Raw genomic sequence first — 12,699 nt, 5'->3', positions numbered from 1 at the left:
ACGCAGTAGATGACAATCTAGTGTTGCACTGAAGCAGAAGAGAATGAAAGCTGAAAGAATGAAAGAGAATGAATGCACCGTCTAAAATACGAGCGATGGCAAGAAGGCAACGCTGCCTGTCTCGCCTACTCGCCTGAGTTTTTTTGCTTGTGTTTCTTGGTAGCGCTGTAGTGTGCTTTTTTTTTATTTGCAGTCTTACTGACAACATAATAGAAGAATTTTGCTACTAAACAATACAGGGACTAAGATAGTGAACAAGCACCGACAGGACGAGCGTATCAACACCAACTGGTCCAACCATTGGGGCTTATACAGATTACTGAAAATGCAGGGATAGTAACGGAATGCCAGGAGATGCGCTGGTCGGTATTTCATAACTCATAAGCACTGCTCTGTGGGCAGTACACAAGTCGAAGTGCGCGAACAGCTAACGGGAACATGAAAAAGGACAAAAAAATTTCATCAAACCAATATAATTGCCCCTCAGGTATGAGCGACAAGCACAACAATACTTTTTCCTGAATAGTTCTACCTCTGGACGGATATTATCCACCAAGTATTTTCAACTGCAGTGGAGAAATAACAAAATTCGTCATGTTTGTTCCCTTTGATGATAGAGCTACCAGTACACGTTGCTGTACTGGAACTGGCGCTGCTGTAAGGTATGGTTCAAAGTGAAGCCACAACTTTCCTACTGGTAATCAGAAGACGTTCCGTGTCTATGAGAAACTGCACCAGCTATCACTACCAGCCTGCATAAGCCGTCCCGGTCAATTGACTTCACGCATCGCGTGACTGCGATTAGGTCACAGCGTGCTTCATGTACCTTTGTCCGCACTTGCACGTGTGCAGTTCTGCAGGATGTCATGTTGGGCTAGCATGTTCACTTTAACGCTAAATACAATTCGAATAAACGGGACTGAAGAAATACGGACCGCGCGAGCGCTTCTATCCTTCCGTCGGGTACCCAGTGTGCCGTTAATTAGTTGCGTGTGGTAACCAAATAGAAAACTATGTTCCACTACGGATTCGCATTGTTAGGCTTCAACGTGTGAAAACTGTCCACAGGCTTCTGAATGGGGCGTTGCCTTTGTCGTCCTGGAGAGGTAGTCCAGGTTTTCGGGCACTACATTCTGGTTCAGGGAATCTGAAAACTGCCGTGGGATATAAAACAGACCAGTGATTAGCTGTCATTTGCCTAGGATTAGCTGTGATTGGTCTATTGCTGGTTATGATCGATTCGAGCTTTTTACTGCCTGGCGTCTTTAATGGCTTATTGCTGTACAGTGGGAAAACATGAGGGCTAACGGTGCCATAGCCATTTCATTTGACGTGCCGCTGACACGTGCAAAAAACTGAATCAGATGATTAACTCACGCCAGCTAGTGGCTTCGACGACGCCTCAAGGTTCTGTAAGAGAGAAAAAAAATTTTGGGTGTCGAACACATATATATGAGGCAAAAATTGAAGCAATAATTTAATATTGATGGAAATGGTGGCTGGTACATATTTCGGGCATTAACTTGAAGCAGTATTGACTGTCGCCTATTTGAAGCTCAACATATAGTTTGATAATAGCCTGATAGGTTTTCTAAGGTGAGTTAACGTTTCAACAGGTGATATATCAAAAGTTTTAGTAAAGAAAAAGTAATGCAGATTGCTGGTCACTGGCCAGATCCTGCCGTGCTGATGTGTTCTTTTCTGTTGTCAACTGACAACAGAAAAGGAACACATCAGCACGGTAGAATCTTGAGTCCCATATCATACAGACATCGTCTAACACATTAAACAGGAACGACCGAACTCTACATCCTATCTATGCTAAATCATTAAAAACGCTACTGGGTGCTACAAAAGAACGTATCCGTGCGCCGATTGCGTCATAGTGAACAAGGGAGCCGTAGTGCTCCCGAAATGTCTTTTCATCTTTTGACTTTGGCCAGTGACCAGCAATCTGCATCAGCATGATTCCTGACCAGACGGTATGCCGTCAAACCCTCGACTACAAAGAAAAAGTAACTTTTTGCTTTAGTCCTTGCCTCCACTGATGTGGAAGGTCCCGTGTGCAGTTCGAGTCCGCAGATTTTTTAGCCAGTCGTCTGCCGCGAACACTCACTTTCGCAACATCGCCTAGAGCTGCGAGCAACAACCCGAGCGACCCTCATTCGTGGCGCGTTGCTGCGCCCCCTTCCGCAGGTGACCCTGGCCCTGGGATGTTGTCAGAGCCGCGGCGTTCGCAGCAGCAGCAGCAGCGCTCCTCTCACGAGGATGGCCCCCACGCCTCGTCCAACGGGCGCCGCCAGCCCAACGGAGCAGTGCTGAGCAACGGACACCACCAGTCCGCCTGGCAGAACAGCTACAACAGGCCGCCCAGGTGTGTATACACGCAACGAACAGAGCACAGATATTGCTTCCCCTCTTCATACTACACCAAAGTTCTGTACTGAGCAAAGTTCTATATACGGTCAGAACCCGCCTGGCAGAAAAGCTAGCTCGCATCGTATCGTGTTGTAGCGTGTCGTGTCGTATCGTGTTGTACCGTGTCGTGTCGTATCGTACTGTATGGTACCGTACCGTATCGAGCAGAGTCGTATCCAAACAAACTAATCAAGGAAACTGCTCCTTCTATTCTATGCGTACAGCGATGTGCAGTATTAAAGGGAACAAACTGGAGCTCAGACCTGATGTGACATTCTGCACGTGCTCGTAGTCCGCCTGGCAGAAGAGCTGCAACAGCTAGGCCTCCCAAGCATTTACTGGTTTCATAACAAACGGAGCGGAGGTACGGCCACCTTTCGTGCGTGTACAGCGATGCACAGTGTTGAACGGAACACGTGGCCAGTCTGGCCAGAAAGGATGTCCAATGTCAACTGCCGTGGTCAGGCTGCTCAGAAACAGCAAGACGCCTTGCGGTGCGGCTGCCGCAGGCCACACAGGAACGTCATCAAGCCAGGAGAGGTTCGACTACTCGTATTTCACGTAAAGGGTAGTTCAGTAATAAAGACAACACCCACTATTGCGGCGAACATTAATAGGGCTTGCTATGCCTGCCGCCATGGTCAAAAGAGCTCGGGAACGGACTGCATCAGGCGTCTCAGGCACTCTGTCTCCGAATACAAGTTGCAGAGGCCGCCTTTACATGTAGCCAGGCCGGAATGAAACGTGAACACGCATATGCCATACTTTTATACTTTGCAGCTCGATATTCCTTTGCAACCAGTTTATGAATATGTACTTAGGTAGACCATTTGCCCACAATCATGAATCAGGCTAGTTTAATGCCGCAGCTGAGGGTATACAGGTATAATATTTTGTTTCGTTCAGATGCGCTATTCCACTTTCATTGCGGCCTGAGTGTACTGTACAGTCCAGAATTAAAAGGCACAAACACATAGCAGCTGTGCGCTTCATATCTGCCGCGGCTGTAAAGAATATGTCGCGCTGGTTAATTCGTTCAGCGCTGGGTATGCGGTCATATATGTGAACACCTGGAAGGGCAGGAGAGCTACTTCTGAAAATCAGGTGGTGGAGTAGATACCAAACGCGAGAATTCGAGCTTCCGGCTGTGCCTCCACTGTTGGCGATTTGTTTAGTTGCTAGCAACTTGCAGCTGAAAATTCCCCATTAGTTCAGGAATTCACTCATGACGTCGAGATTCATTTGTGTCCTCCTTGGTCTCCATAACTGTTCATTTATTCATTTGTTTGTTTGATGCACCTTCAAGCGCCGTGGCTTTATGAGGGAGCGGGTTGAAACAATGAGAAGCTGTTAACGCGGCAAAGACAATGCATAAAATAAGTGTACACGGAAAAATAACAATCTGGATATGAGAAAATAAAATGCATTAAGAAGGCTAAAGCAATACATGAAATACATGAAAAGAACAAGGAAAATGACTTCTTTAAACACTAAAGTCACTATGTTTCAATTAAAAAAAAACTAAAAAAGCTGAGGAAAAAGAGCGGAGCCAGAGGTGCAAGCGGTGTGTTCGAGAAGGCGGTTCTTATCAACAGACCCGTGAGAGATAAAAGAATTGAAGAAAGTGTCTATTCGACTATAGATAGAACTAACATTGTGGGAATGGTGAACGAGTGAAGAGCGAAAGTTAGGAACGATAATGAAATGACCGCCTAAACAATGATGCATGAGAGAGAGAGAGAGAGAGAAATATTTAATGAAACAGCAGAGAATTTAGCCGACGTTTAAAAATCGCTGACACGCTACTCTGAGTGGGGAAGGGAATTTGGGAGGTAAAGACGGAAGGAGAGCAGTGCGGGAAAGGTTATATTAAAGAAAGAAAAAAAAGGGGGAGAACATAAAATGCGGCCATTAAATGCCTACTAGGGGGCATCGGCGAGAAACGATAAAACATACGAAATGATGAAGTGCATAGTCTGATAAATGGGCTAACAAAGTTCTGCGATGAGAATGAGTGAGGGCAACATGCTAGATGAAATTAGAGCTTGCGGAGATGTTCATTTTCCTTTAAATACGGAAACAAAAAGTTCATTGCATGTCTCTGTAGCCTAGGGCAGGCTAAGGGACCTAAAACACTGTCCATTGCTTCTCCATGCACTGTTCATAGTACGCACGTTCATCAGCATATGCAGGGCACTCAAGAAGGATATATGTTCCACAGATTCGATCGAACCGCAATTGTCACAAAGCGGACTGTTCGTATGACTAAAACGGTATCGCAAGCCGTTTGTAAAAGCAGTGCTCAGGCGAAATCGGTGATAAAGTGTTTTCAGGTGGCGAGGAATTCTGGGTGGGAATCTTGATTCATGATTGAAGCATGATTCGCCCGCTTCAGTCAGACACCGCATTCATAAAACTTTCGACACCCGTAATAGCCGTCGGTAACTGGGGAACGAAGCAGAAAAGCTGCCTAGGTTGACTGAGTCTTCGACAGGAAAAGTACTACTTAGCGGACCTCGAGAGCTGACCGCCGATGTCAGACTAGAGCAAGATTTGGTCAGTCCAATTAGGTATTGCTTTTTGTGTTAGTCAGCACTGCGGCAATATTGCTGCAGACCCGACACGTATCAGAAATAACCCAGCGCTTTTTTTTTTTTGCGTGAAGGTGTGAAAGTACAGCGTTATGCATATACAAAGGCTGTAAGGCATCGTCCTCCACCTATGCATGTCCGCAGCCAACGCAGTGGGTGTATACTGCACTCAAAGCAAGCAGCGATTCTATACCACTATTGTGTCCACTCTCTGGCACGAACACATATCGTCCTCCTTCGCGCTTATTTCACCCCTTCAACCGGTTCGCAGCGAGGCACGCCAAAGGAATGCTGCTCCGGCACAATACCGCGCGCCATCCCCGTCATTACAGCGGCCTCTCTTCTTCTCTGTCCTCTCTTTCGGCGTCCCAACAATGCGTGGGGCTCGACTCGAAGAAGCCGCGCTCCTCCTCTCCTATCGGGCGCGAAGGCGAAATCTCCTCGGCCGCTCAAGAAGACGCAGCCAGGCGGGGACCCCAATCCGACCAGAAGCCGCGCATCGATTGTTTCCCGGCATCGCGAACAGCGCGCTTCGGTTGGAAGAAGGAGCACCGAGCGAGAGAGCTGCTTCGTGTAATCCATGCGCCGAGAGAGTCGATGGGGCGCGCAAGGGCACATTCCGGCATGGGATAACACTGCGTAACAGAAGCGGGCGCCAATTACATAGAAAGACAAAAGGGGTAGTCTCAAGTTGAGATAAGAAACAGGTCAAGTATACTACGCAGCCGTTGTACAAAAATATGCAGGCCATCGGTTTTACTTGTGGGTCGTGCAATGTGGTTCGTTTTGCATCGCCAACGCTCCAATTATCTCAACGGGGGAGCGGAATCGTCCTCAATCCTCAGGGGCTTAGGAGTGCATCGCCGCAGTAGCACAACCAGAGAGAGGTTAGCATATTTATGACAAAGGCTGCGCATGAGCTCTCGGGTTACGCATCAGGAGGAGTCCCCAGCATAACTTTGCATCCCGCTGTAGCTCAAGCTTATGCGGGCATGCAGAGAGGTCGCGACACTCCGCAAAACTCTTACCGAGTGCCAAGCATCTATCAAATGGAACCTGTCACTAATGCATTCAGTAGTTTCGTGTCACATACGGCCCGCCGCTCTAACTGTGGCAGTGCAGGAGCACGACGTCGCGGGCTCGATTCCCGTGGTTGCTCAGTGCAGCCCTTTAGGTGCACCTTTTTGAACCCCAGGTGGTTGAAATCCCGGCATCCGTCCACTGTAGCGTGGCTCATATAATACATCCTAAAGTGAGTTGCTTTGGCGCGTAAAATGCGCTAATCATTAAGGAACCGTGCCACGGAAGAATCGTATTCTTGTGTCGCCTAAGCCGTGAAACTTCGCGCAACCAACATCTATTCAGTCTGAGCGATTCAGCAGCCGTGTACTCGATTAGCCCTTCGCGTATCAGTGAGATTCGCAATTCCTTTGCTCTGATTGCAATCAATGACGAGGTGAGAGCCGAGGTGCCCGTTGATCGAAAACCGTTTTCAAGAGCAAGCATGGTTGCGAATTCTTCCTGCAACACCAGGGGTCAGGTTTTGTAAGCGTGCTTTTAAGACTACATGACAGAATGAGTTTTTAAAGCAATCCTATTAATTACAATTACTTTTCTAAAAACGTGAGAATATAATTACGTGGCAAAATTACTGCTACAACAAATAATGACATTTCATTACAATCACTTCCGCAAAGTAATGGACTTTTTAATTACTTTCTAGTTTCCACGCATTCAAAGAAGTACACTGCTGACAGCTGAAACAAGCAAGCATTCCTCTTTCTTAATTTATGGCATCGCAGAAGTTGCTCAGCTTCAATGTTGACGCCAAAAATTCATCCTGGCTTTGAAGAAAGAGAGTGCTAGAAGAGGACACGTATTCGGGCTAGTTGGTGTAATCCCTCAGACATGTTAAAGTTGCGCGAAAAAACGCACACAGTACAGGGTCCAGGACAAGTGCAACACTCACAGCTGATTTTCCAGTGTTGTCAGTGTTGTTTTTCACGCAAATGTGCTTGGTCAGCTGCTGTTCTGACGAGATGGAGATTGGCATTACATTCACTACATTACTAAATCATTAGACCACTAAAGTAGCGTTACTAAATTCGTAAACCAGAAAATTATCTCACTGACCTTCGGGAGAACAATGAGGGATACGGAAAAAGGTCTGCGATCGCATCCGGCTCAGTGTTAGTTATGCGCGGTCCGAAAGTACACACAAGAACTGTCCATTAAAGCTCTATGTTACAGCCGCTGTTTTTAGGGAAAAAAAATCTAGTTCCGAAAAAAAAACGTAATTCTGCTCCTCCGACATCTTGACCGAGTAATGGATTCTGTCAATGCGAAGACCTGCGGAGAACAACGATAAGTTGAAATACAGGATTGAATTTCTAGCGGAGGTCGCAGTAGTGACACAGTCGTCGTCTTAGCTAATGACTGACTGTGGCTGCTCCCTTTTGAAAGCACAGTAAAATGTACCACTTCTGGCATCAAATGCAATCCCGAGGAATGCAAAGAGGAAAAAGCAGGCATCGATAAAAACAATCACGGCAGTACAACCCCGGTTTTAGCTTTCACAAAACCCCGCGATTTAGTGGGACGTAGTCAGGAGTACCTCTGCGTTATTTATTACAGCGATGGTGCGTTATGGTCCCAGAAGGAATTCAAAGGTGACCGAAACTGTGAAGCGCATAGATGAAATCACTAAGACTGCTGGATTATGCCTCGGATGATCAGAAAGCGTTGGGAGATGAAGCCGTTGCGCTGCAGGCGACGCGATCCGGCTGCTGCTGCTGATGATGATTGCGATGACAGGTGCAGAGTGGATGCACGTGACGCAGAGTGCGATTTCCTGGCATTCCCTTCTTCGCTGCACTGCGACTACGAAGGAAAAAGGAAGTTGTTTGCCATAGCGAAAGAACGATACTCTGTGACCGGCATCCCGTAGCACGCTCTTTCGAACGACGTCACGGTTGTCAAGACTTGCTCCTCGGGTACGCTTGCAATGACGGGGGCGCCACCTGCGGTGAAGATTCTCCGTGAAAGCGGGAGAAAGCGCCAGATGGTATCGCGTTCAGCGCGAACACGAAAGCCGAAAATAACCGACCGGATCGGTTCCGCTGTGTGCTGGCCTTTTATTTTTAATATCGGAAGTCTTCCGCGTATCTTTTACGCGCAACAGTTTCATCTTCTGAGCCGAAAACAGCGCATCACTCCTCACGAGCACTGTGCAATGTCAGTGTGTGGACGGAGCCTAGGAGCCAACACGTGACACCCCTTTGCATCTTCCTCAGGAGGGAGGTTTAGAGAGCAGGTGTTTATTTAGAGAGAAAGGAGGAATTTTCTTTCCTTTGCTCACACCGGCACTCTCTCCTCTCCCAGTACGCCATGAGCGGGCTGCATTAGGAGCGGCAGTAAGATGTGTAGGGGTTGCTTTGTTGGTGGTGCCGGCCAGTTCTCCGAAGAGGTAAGGTGCATGTTTAGAGGAATGTGCTGTAACACGTTGCATATTAGCGGTCTTGTCTTGGAACACTCTCACACCAGGAGTGTATTCGATGGACGGCCTTCACAATGAGGCAGCAAGGGCGTCCAAACATCCCTCATATATGCATTGGGTGTGCACGGTATTTATTAGCCTTCTAGTTACCTCGCGGCATAGTGCAGCGCCCTCTTCGGGCGTCAAGTCAGCCGCGAGTGATGGGAGACTCGTAGTGCCTTTTGGGAGCTTCGGCGAGGAGAAGTAGGGATAGGTTGTTGAAGGAAGACGTAGAAGCAGGCAGCGGAAATGTGTGAAACGTTGACAGCCTTTCAAATTATCCCGCCTTTGAAGAGGCGTAAAAGTACACCGCGCAAAGAGGCGGCTACAAGTAAAGAACACATGCGTAGTAATTACTCCACAGTTGATCGGGGAGGCCAGCGTTCTTGAGGCCGACGTATAAGAGGCAAAATTCCACGTAGAACCACTGGCCAAGTGAGGATACATCGATTGCCATTATGGATTTTGTAACTTGATGCTTTCATCAAAGATGTTTTGATTTTTATTTTATGAACTATAATGAAGTTTCACATCGATTTCTCTGCAACGCACATTACTTGATGAAAGTGCGTTGTGGTGTGTGCCCATCTTTCTAGATGCTAGACATCCGTCACTCCTCTTCTTTTTTTTATTATGTATATCTGTGCAAGGACTGTCCCGAGAGTTCATTCTTCATAGTGTATTGCATCGGTGAATGAATATCTGTGTGAATATCCATCACTGTACCCCGTCTGTTTCTTCTCGCTGTCTGTTTGTTTTCTTTTGCTCTAGTTTAAGCGGTGTCGTAGCTATTTCGCCAAGCCCCACATTCTTCTCAAATCTGTGCCCTGCTGTTCGCTTTTCCGTTCAGCCGGCACCAGCAGCCGCAGCACAGCCACCACCAGCAGGCGCACCAGCACCACCAGCACCAGGCCCCGCGGCGTCCGTCGTCGCCGTCGGAGGAGACCAGCAGTTCATCGGACGACCGGGAGGAGATGGCCCGCTCGCTGGTGCGGAGACCGGGCGGAGGCCACGGCAACAAGCACTGGGCTGCGGCCGGGGCACACGACTTCCGCGGGACTCTAAGGCATGTCCACCCCTTGCCAGCTAGCGGACATTTCCAGGCGTGTCCAGTTGAGAAATCTGTGTCACTAAACGCGAGCCAGCAGCACAAGCTTGTCGCCGCGGTGGCTCAGTGGTTAGGGCGCTCTGCTACTGATCCGGAGTTCCCGGGTTCGAACCCGACCGCGGCGGTTGCGTTTTTATGGAGGAAAAACGCTAAGGCGCCCGTCTGCTGTGCGATGTCAGTGCCCGTTAAAGATCCCCAGGTGGTCGAAATTATTCCGGAGCCCTCCACTACGGCACCTCTTTCTTCCTTTCTTCTTTCACTCCCTCCTTTATCCCTTCCCTTACGGCGCGGTTCAGGTGTCCGCCGATATATGAGACAGATACTGCGTCATTTCCTTTCCGCAAAAACCAATTATTATTATTAGCACAAGCTTGTTGCCGTTGTCAGTAAATGCCTGTCTAACGACCTGCCTTGAGGGAAAGTAGAAGCAGCTTTGTTTCCCTCTTCGTGCAGTAGTGCACATGGCATAACATAAAGTACAAAAGGCATTATAGAGGAACGGACAGGCAAGAGTGTAAGCAAGTTTTGTGCAAGTATAAGCGCACAAGTCGGCCACTAAGTGGAGCAGAAGTGAAGTGGAAGCAGTAGAAGCGTTTAGTAATAATAATAATAATAATAATAATAATAATAATAATAATAATAATAATAATAATAATTGGTTTTGGGGGAAAGGAAATGGCGCAGTATCTGTCTAATATATCGTTGGACACCTGAACCGCGCCGTAAGGGAAGGGATAAAGGAGGGAGTGAAAGAAGAAAGGAAGAAGAGGTGCCGTAGTGGAGGGCTCCGGAATAATATCGACCACCTGGAGATATTTAACGTGCACTGACATCGCACAGCACACGGGCGCCTTAGCGTTTTTCCTCCATAAAAACGCAGCCGCCGCGGTCGGGTTCGAACCCGGGAACTCCGGATCAGTAGTCGAGTGCCCTAACCACGGAGCCACCGCGGCGGGTTAAGCGTTTAGTACCGAAGCGCACTTAGATCCATTGATAACTACTAGGGGGTGCGAAGACTCGAAAATTTCAAATATTGAATCGAATATCCTTTTGTTTAATGCGTCGCATGAATCAAATAATGCACTTTCGAAATTATTCGAAAGGAATGGAATATATTTCCAGTTTTTGGAATAGTTCTCGAATAACTGGCACGAAGCTCGAATAAGGCCCGCCGTATTTTTTTTTCACGATATTAAAAAACAGGAACTACACGTTCCGCATACCATATGCTACTGCGATCAATATGCGAGGCATGCAAGATTCAGCGCCGCGACCTTCCATTCACGTGGCGAAGTTCACAATTCACATACGTGCCCTCAGAGATTGTACGACGCGGCAGGACCCAGACAGGTTCAAAAAACCCAGCCCTGATGCCCGATCTTGGAGGCCATGGCTCGTACGTAGTTCTCGCCCGTCTCATGTATTGAAATGGGGCGCTATCGCTGCCGTCATCAGAGGGCAGGACTGCTTGTTGAACAATCGAACAATATTAAATTTGTATTCGATTCGGTTTTTAGCTTAACTATTTACATTCGGTTCGCTAGCAAAGCTGCACTTATAGCTGCTCTCAAAACCGGGGACGTTGTATCTGCGGTCCCCGCCGCGGTGGCTCAGTGGTTAGGGCGCTCGACTACTGATCCGGAGTTCCCGGGTTCGAACCCGACCGCGGCGGCTGCGTTTTTATGGAGGAAAAACGCTAAGGCGCCCGTGTGCTGTGCGATGTCAGTGCACGTTAAAGATCCCCAGGTGGTCGAAATTATTCCGGAGCCCTCCACTACGGCACCTCTCTCTTCCTTTCCTCTTTCACTCCCTCCTTTACCCTTCCCTTACGGCGCGGTTCAGGTGTCCAAAGATATATGAGACAGATACTGCGCCATTTCCTTTCCCCAAAAACCAATTATTATTATTATTATTGTATCTGCGGTCTTCGATAGTGTGAGCAGCGACAGGCCACAGCCACCGCCCAATAGCGCTAGCTACCTGCGATGAGGATTGCCCCCGTTTTATTTCAGTAAAACAAACCGTTCTGCTTTCATGTCGCGCTCTATGTCTGCGAGGCTCGCTGTACGCAAGCAAGGTTCATCCGCGTTGCTAACTGCGGGCCATGAGTGCGACTGATGTTCGATGTGCGTTGTCTTGGTTAGATGGTAATATTTGCCGTGTTACGTGGATGTTCTCACAGAAGGTTGGAAGCATTGCTTTTGCAATCCTTTCCCGTGAGAGCGGAAAGAAGGGATTAAATGGAAATACTTTTGCTTGTGTACGCAGGTCAACACGCAGTGTTCCGGCCCTGGCCCTGGCCACGTGGGACGGCGAGCCCTGTCCCGTCCACGGCCACGGCCCAGCCGCCTTCTACCCTCCGGGCCACGGGCACCCACCTCCTCCTGGCACGCCGCAGCAGGGCATGCCGCCACCGCCACCCATGTCGGCGCACGCATCCATGAGGAGGCAAGTTGAGAGCAAAGGCGCCGAAGTAACCGCGCACTTGGTGTGGGACGCGTAACTATGTGGAACGTGTGGCTAGCAAAAAAAAACAGATAACGCCTAGTAACAACGGGGAAGAATAGCGCGCCTCTATTCTGCATGCTCTTTCTACGCGTTGATGGTTGCGCGAGTTCCAAGTTCTACGAACACACAGACTACGACTGACAAAGAACTCACGCCTCGGCCTTGCTTGTTTACTTCACTTTCCAAGAACTGCTGGCTGTTGGCTTCCGCCATGTTTCCCAAAACGCATTGCTTTTGCACAATTCCTTGGCCAATTCCGGGAGTGACAGGAACGGTAGCCAAGCCATTAAACTGGAGCTACTTTACGCCATTTGACCCGGGAAGCGGTCACTTGTGTCCAGATTGTCACGTGCCCACAACCAGCAATCATCACACGGCTTGCCTACCATTCATGTCACGCAATATAGGCTTCAAATTTTTTAAAAGCCACTGCTCCAGCTATGCTAACTTCATATGTATATAGGCGGCGCCGCCGTATTCAGGGTTCCTCAATAAGCCTTTTCGCACCAGTGCCGCTGTAACGAAGATGTTGCTCAAGT

The 12,699-nt window shown here is 48.4% G+C and overlaps 1 protein-coding gene across 1 annotated transcript in view; it reads left to right on the top strand.

Annotated features, from left to right (window-relative positions):
* The window catches only part of LOC144106393 (uncharacterized), a 50,591-nt gene that overhangs the window by 25,285 nt on the left and 12,607 nt on the right, over positions 1 to 12,699 (top strand). Inside the window, exons 2-4 of the mRNA XM_077639191.1 lie at positions 2,197 to 2,374; positions 9,395 to 9,610; positions 11,921 to 12,100. Of these exons, the coding sequence (XP_077495317.1) occupies positions 2,214 to 2,374; positions 9,395 to 9,610; positions 11,921 to 12,100 (557 nt within the window). The 5' untranslated portion in view covers positions 2,197 to 2,213. The remainder of the gene's footprint in view (positions 1 to 2,196; positions 2,375 to 9,394; positions 9,611 to 11,920; positions 12,101 to 12,699) is intronic.

The sequence above is a fragment of the Amblyomma americanum genome, chromosome 10, assembly GCF_052857255.1.
Source record: "Amblyomma americanum isolate KBUSLIRL-KWMA chromosome 10, ASM5285725v1, whole genome shotgun sequence".
In the NCBI taxonomy this organism is placed as follows: domain Eukaryota; kingdom Metazoa; phylum Arthropoda; class Arachnida; order Ixodida; family Ixodidae; genus Amblyomma; species Amblyomma americanum.
This window is presented reverse-complemented; position numbering and strand designations above follow the sequence as displayed.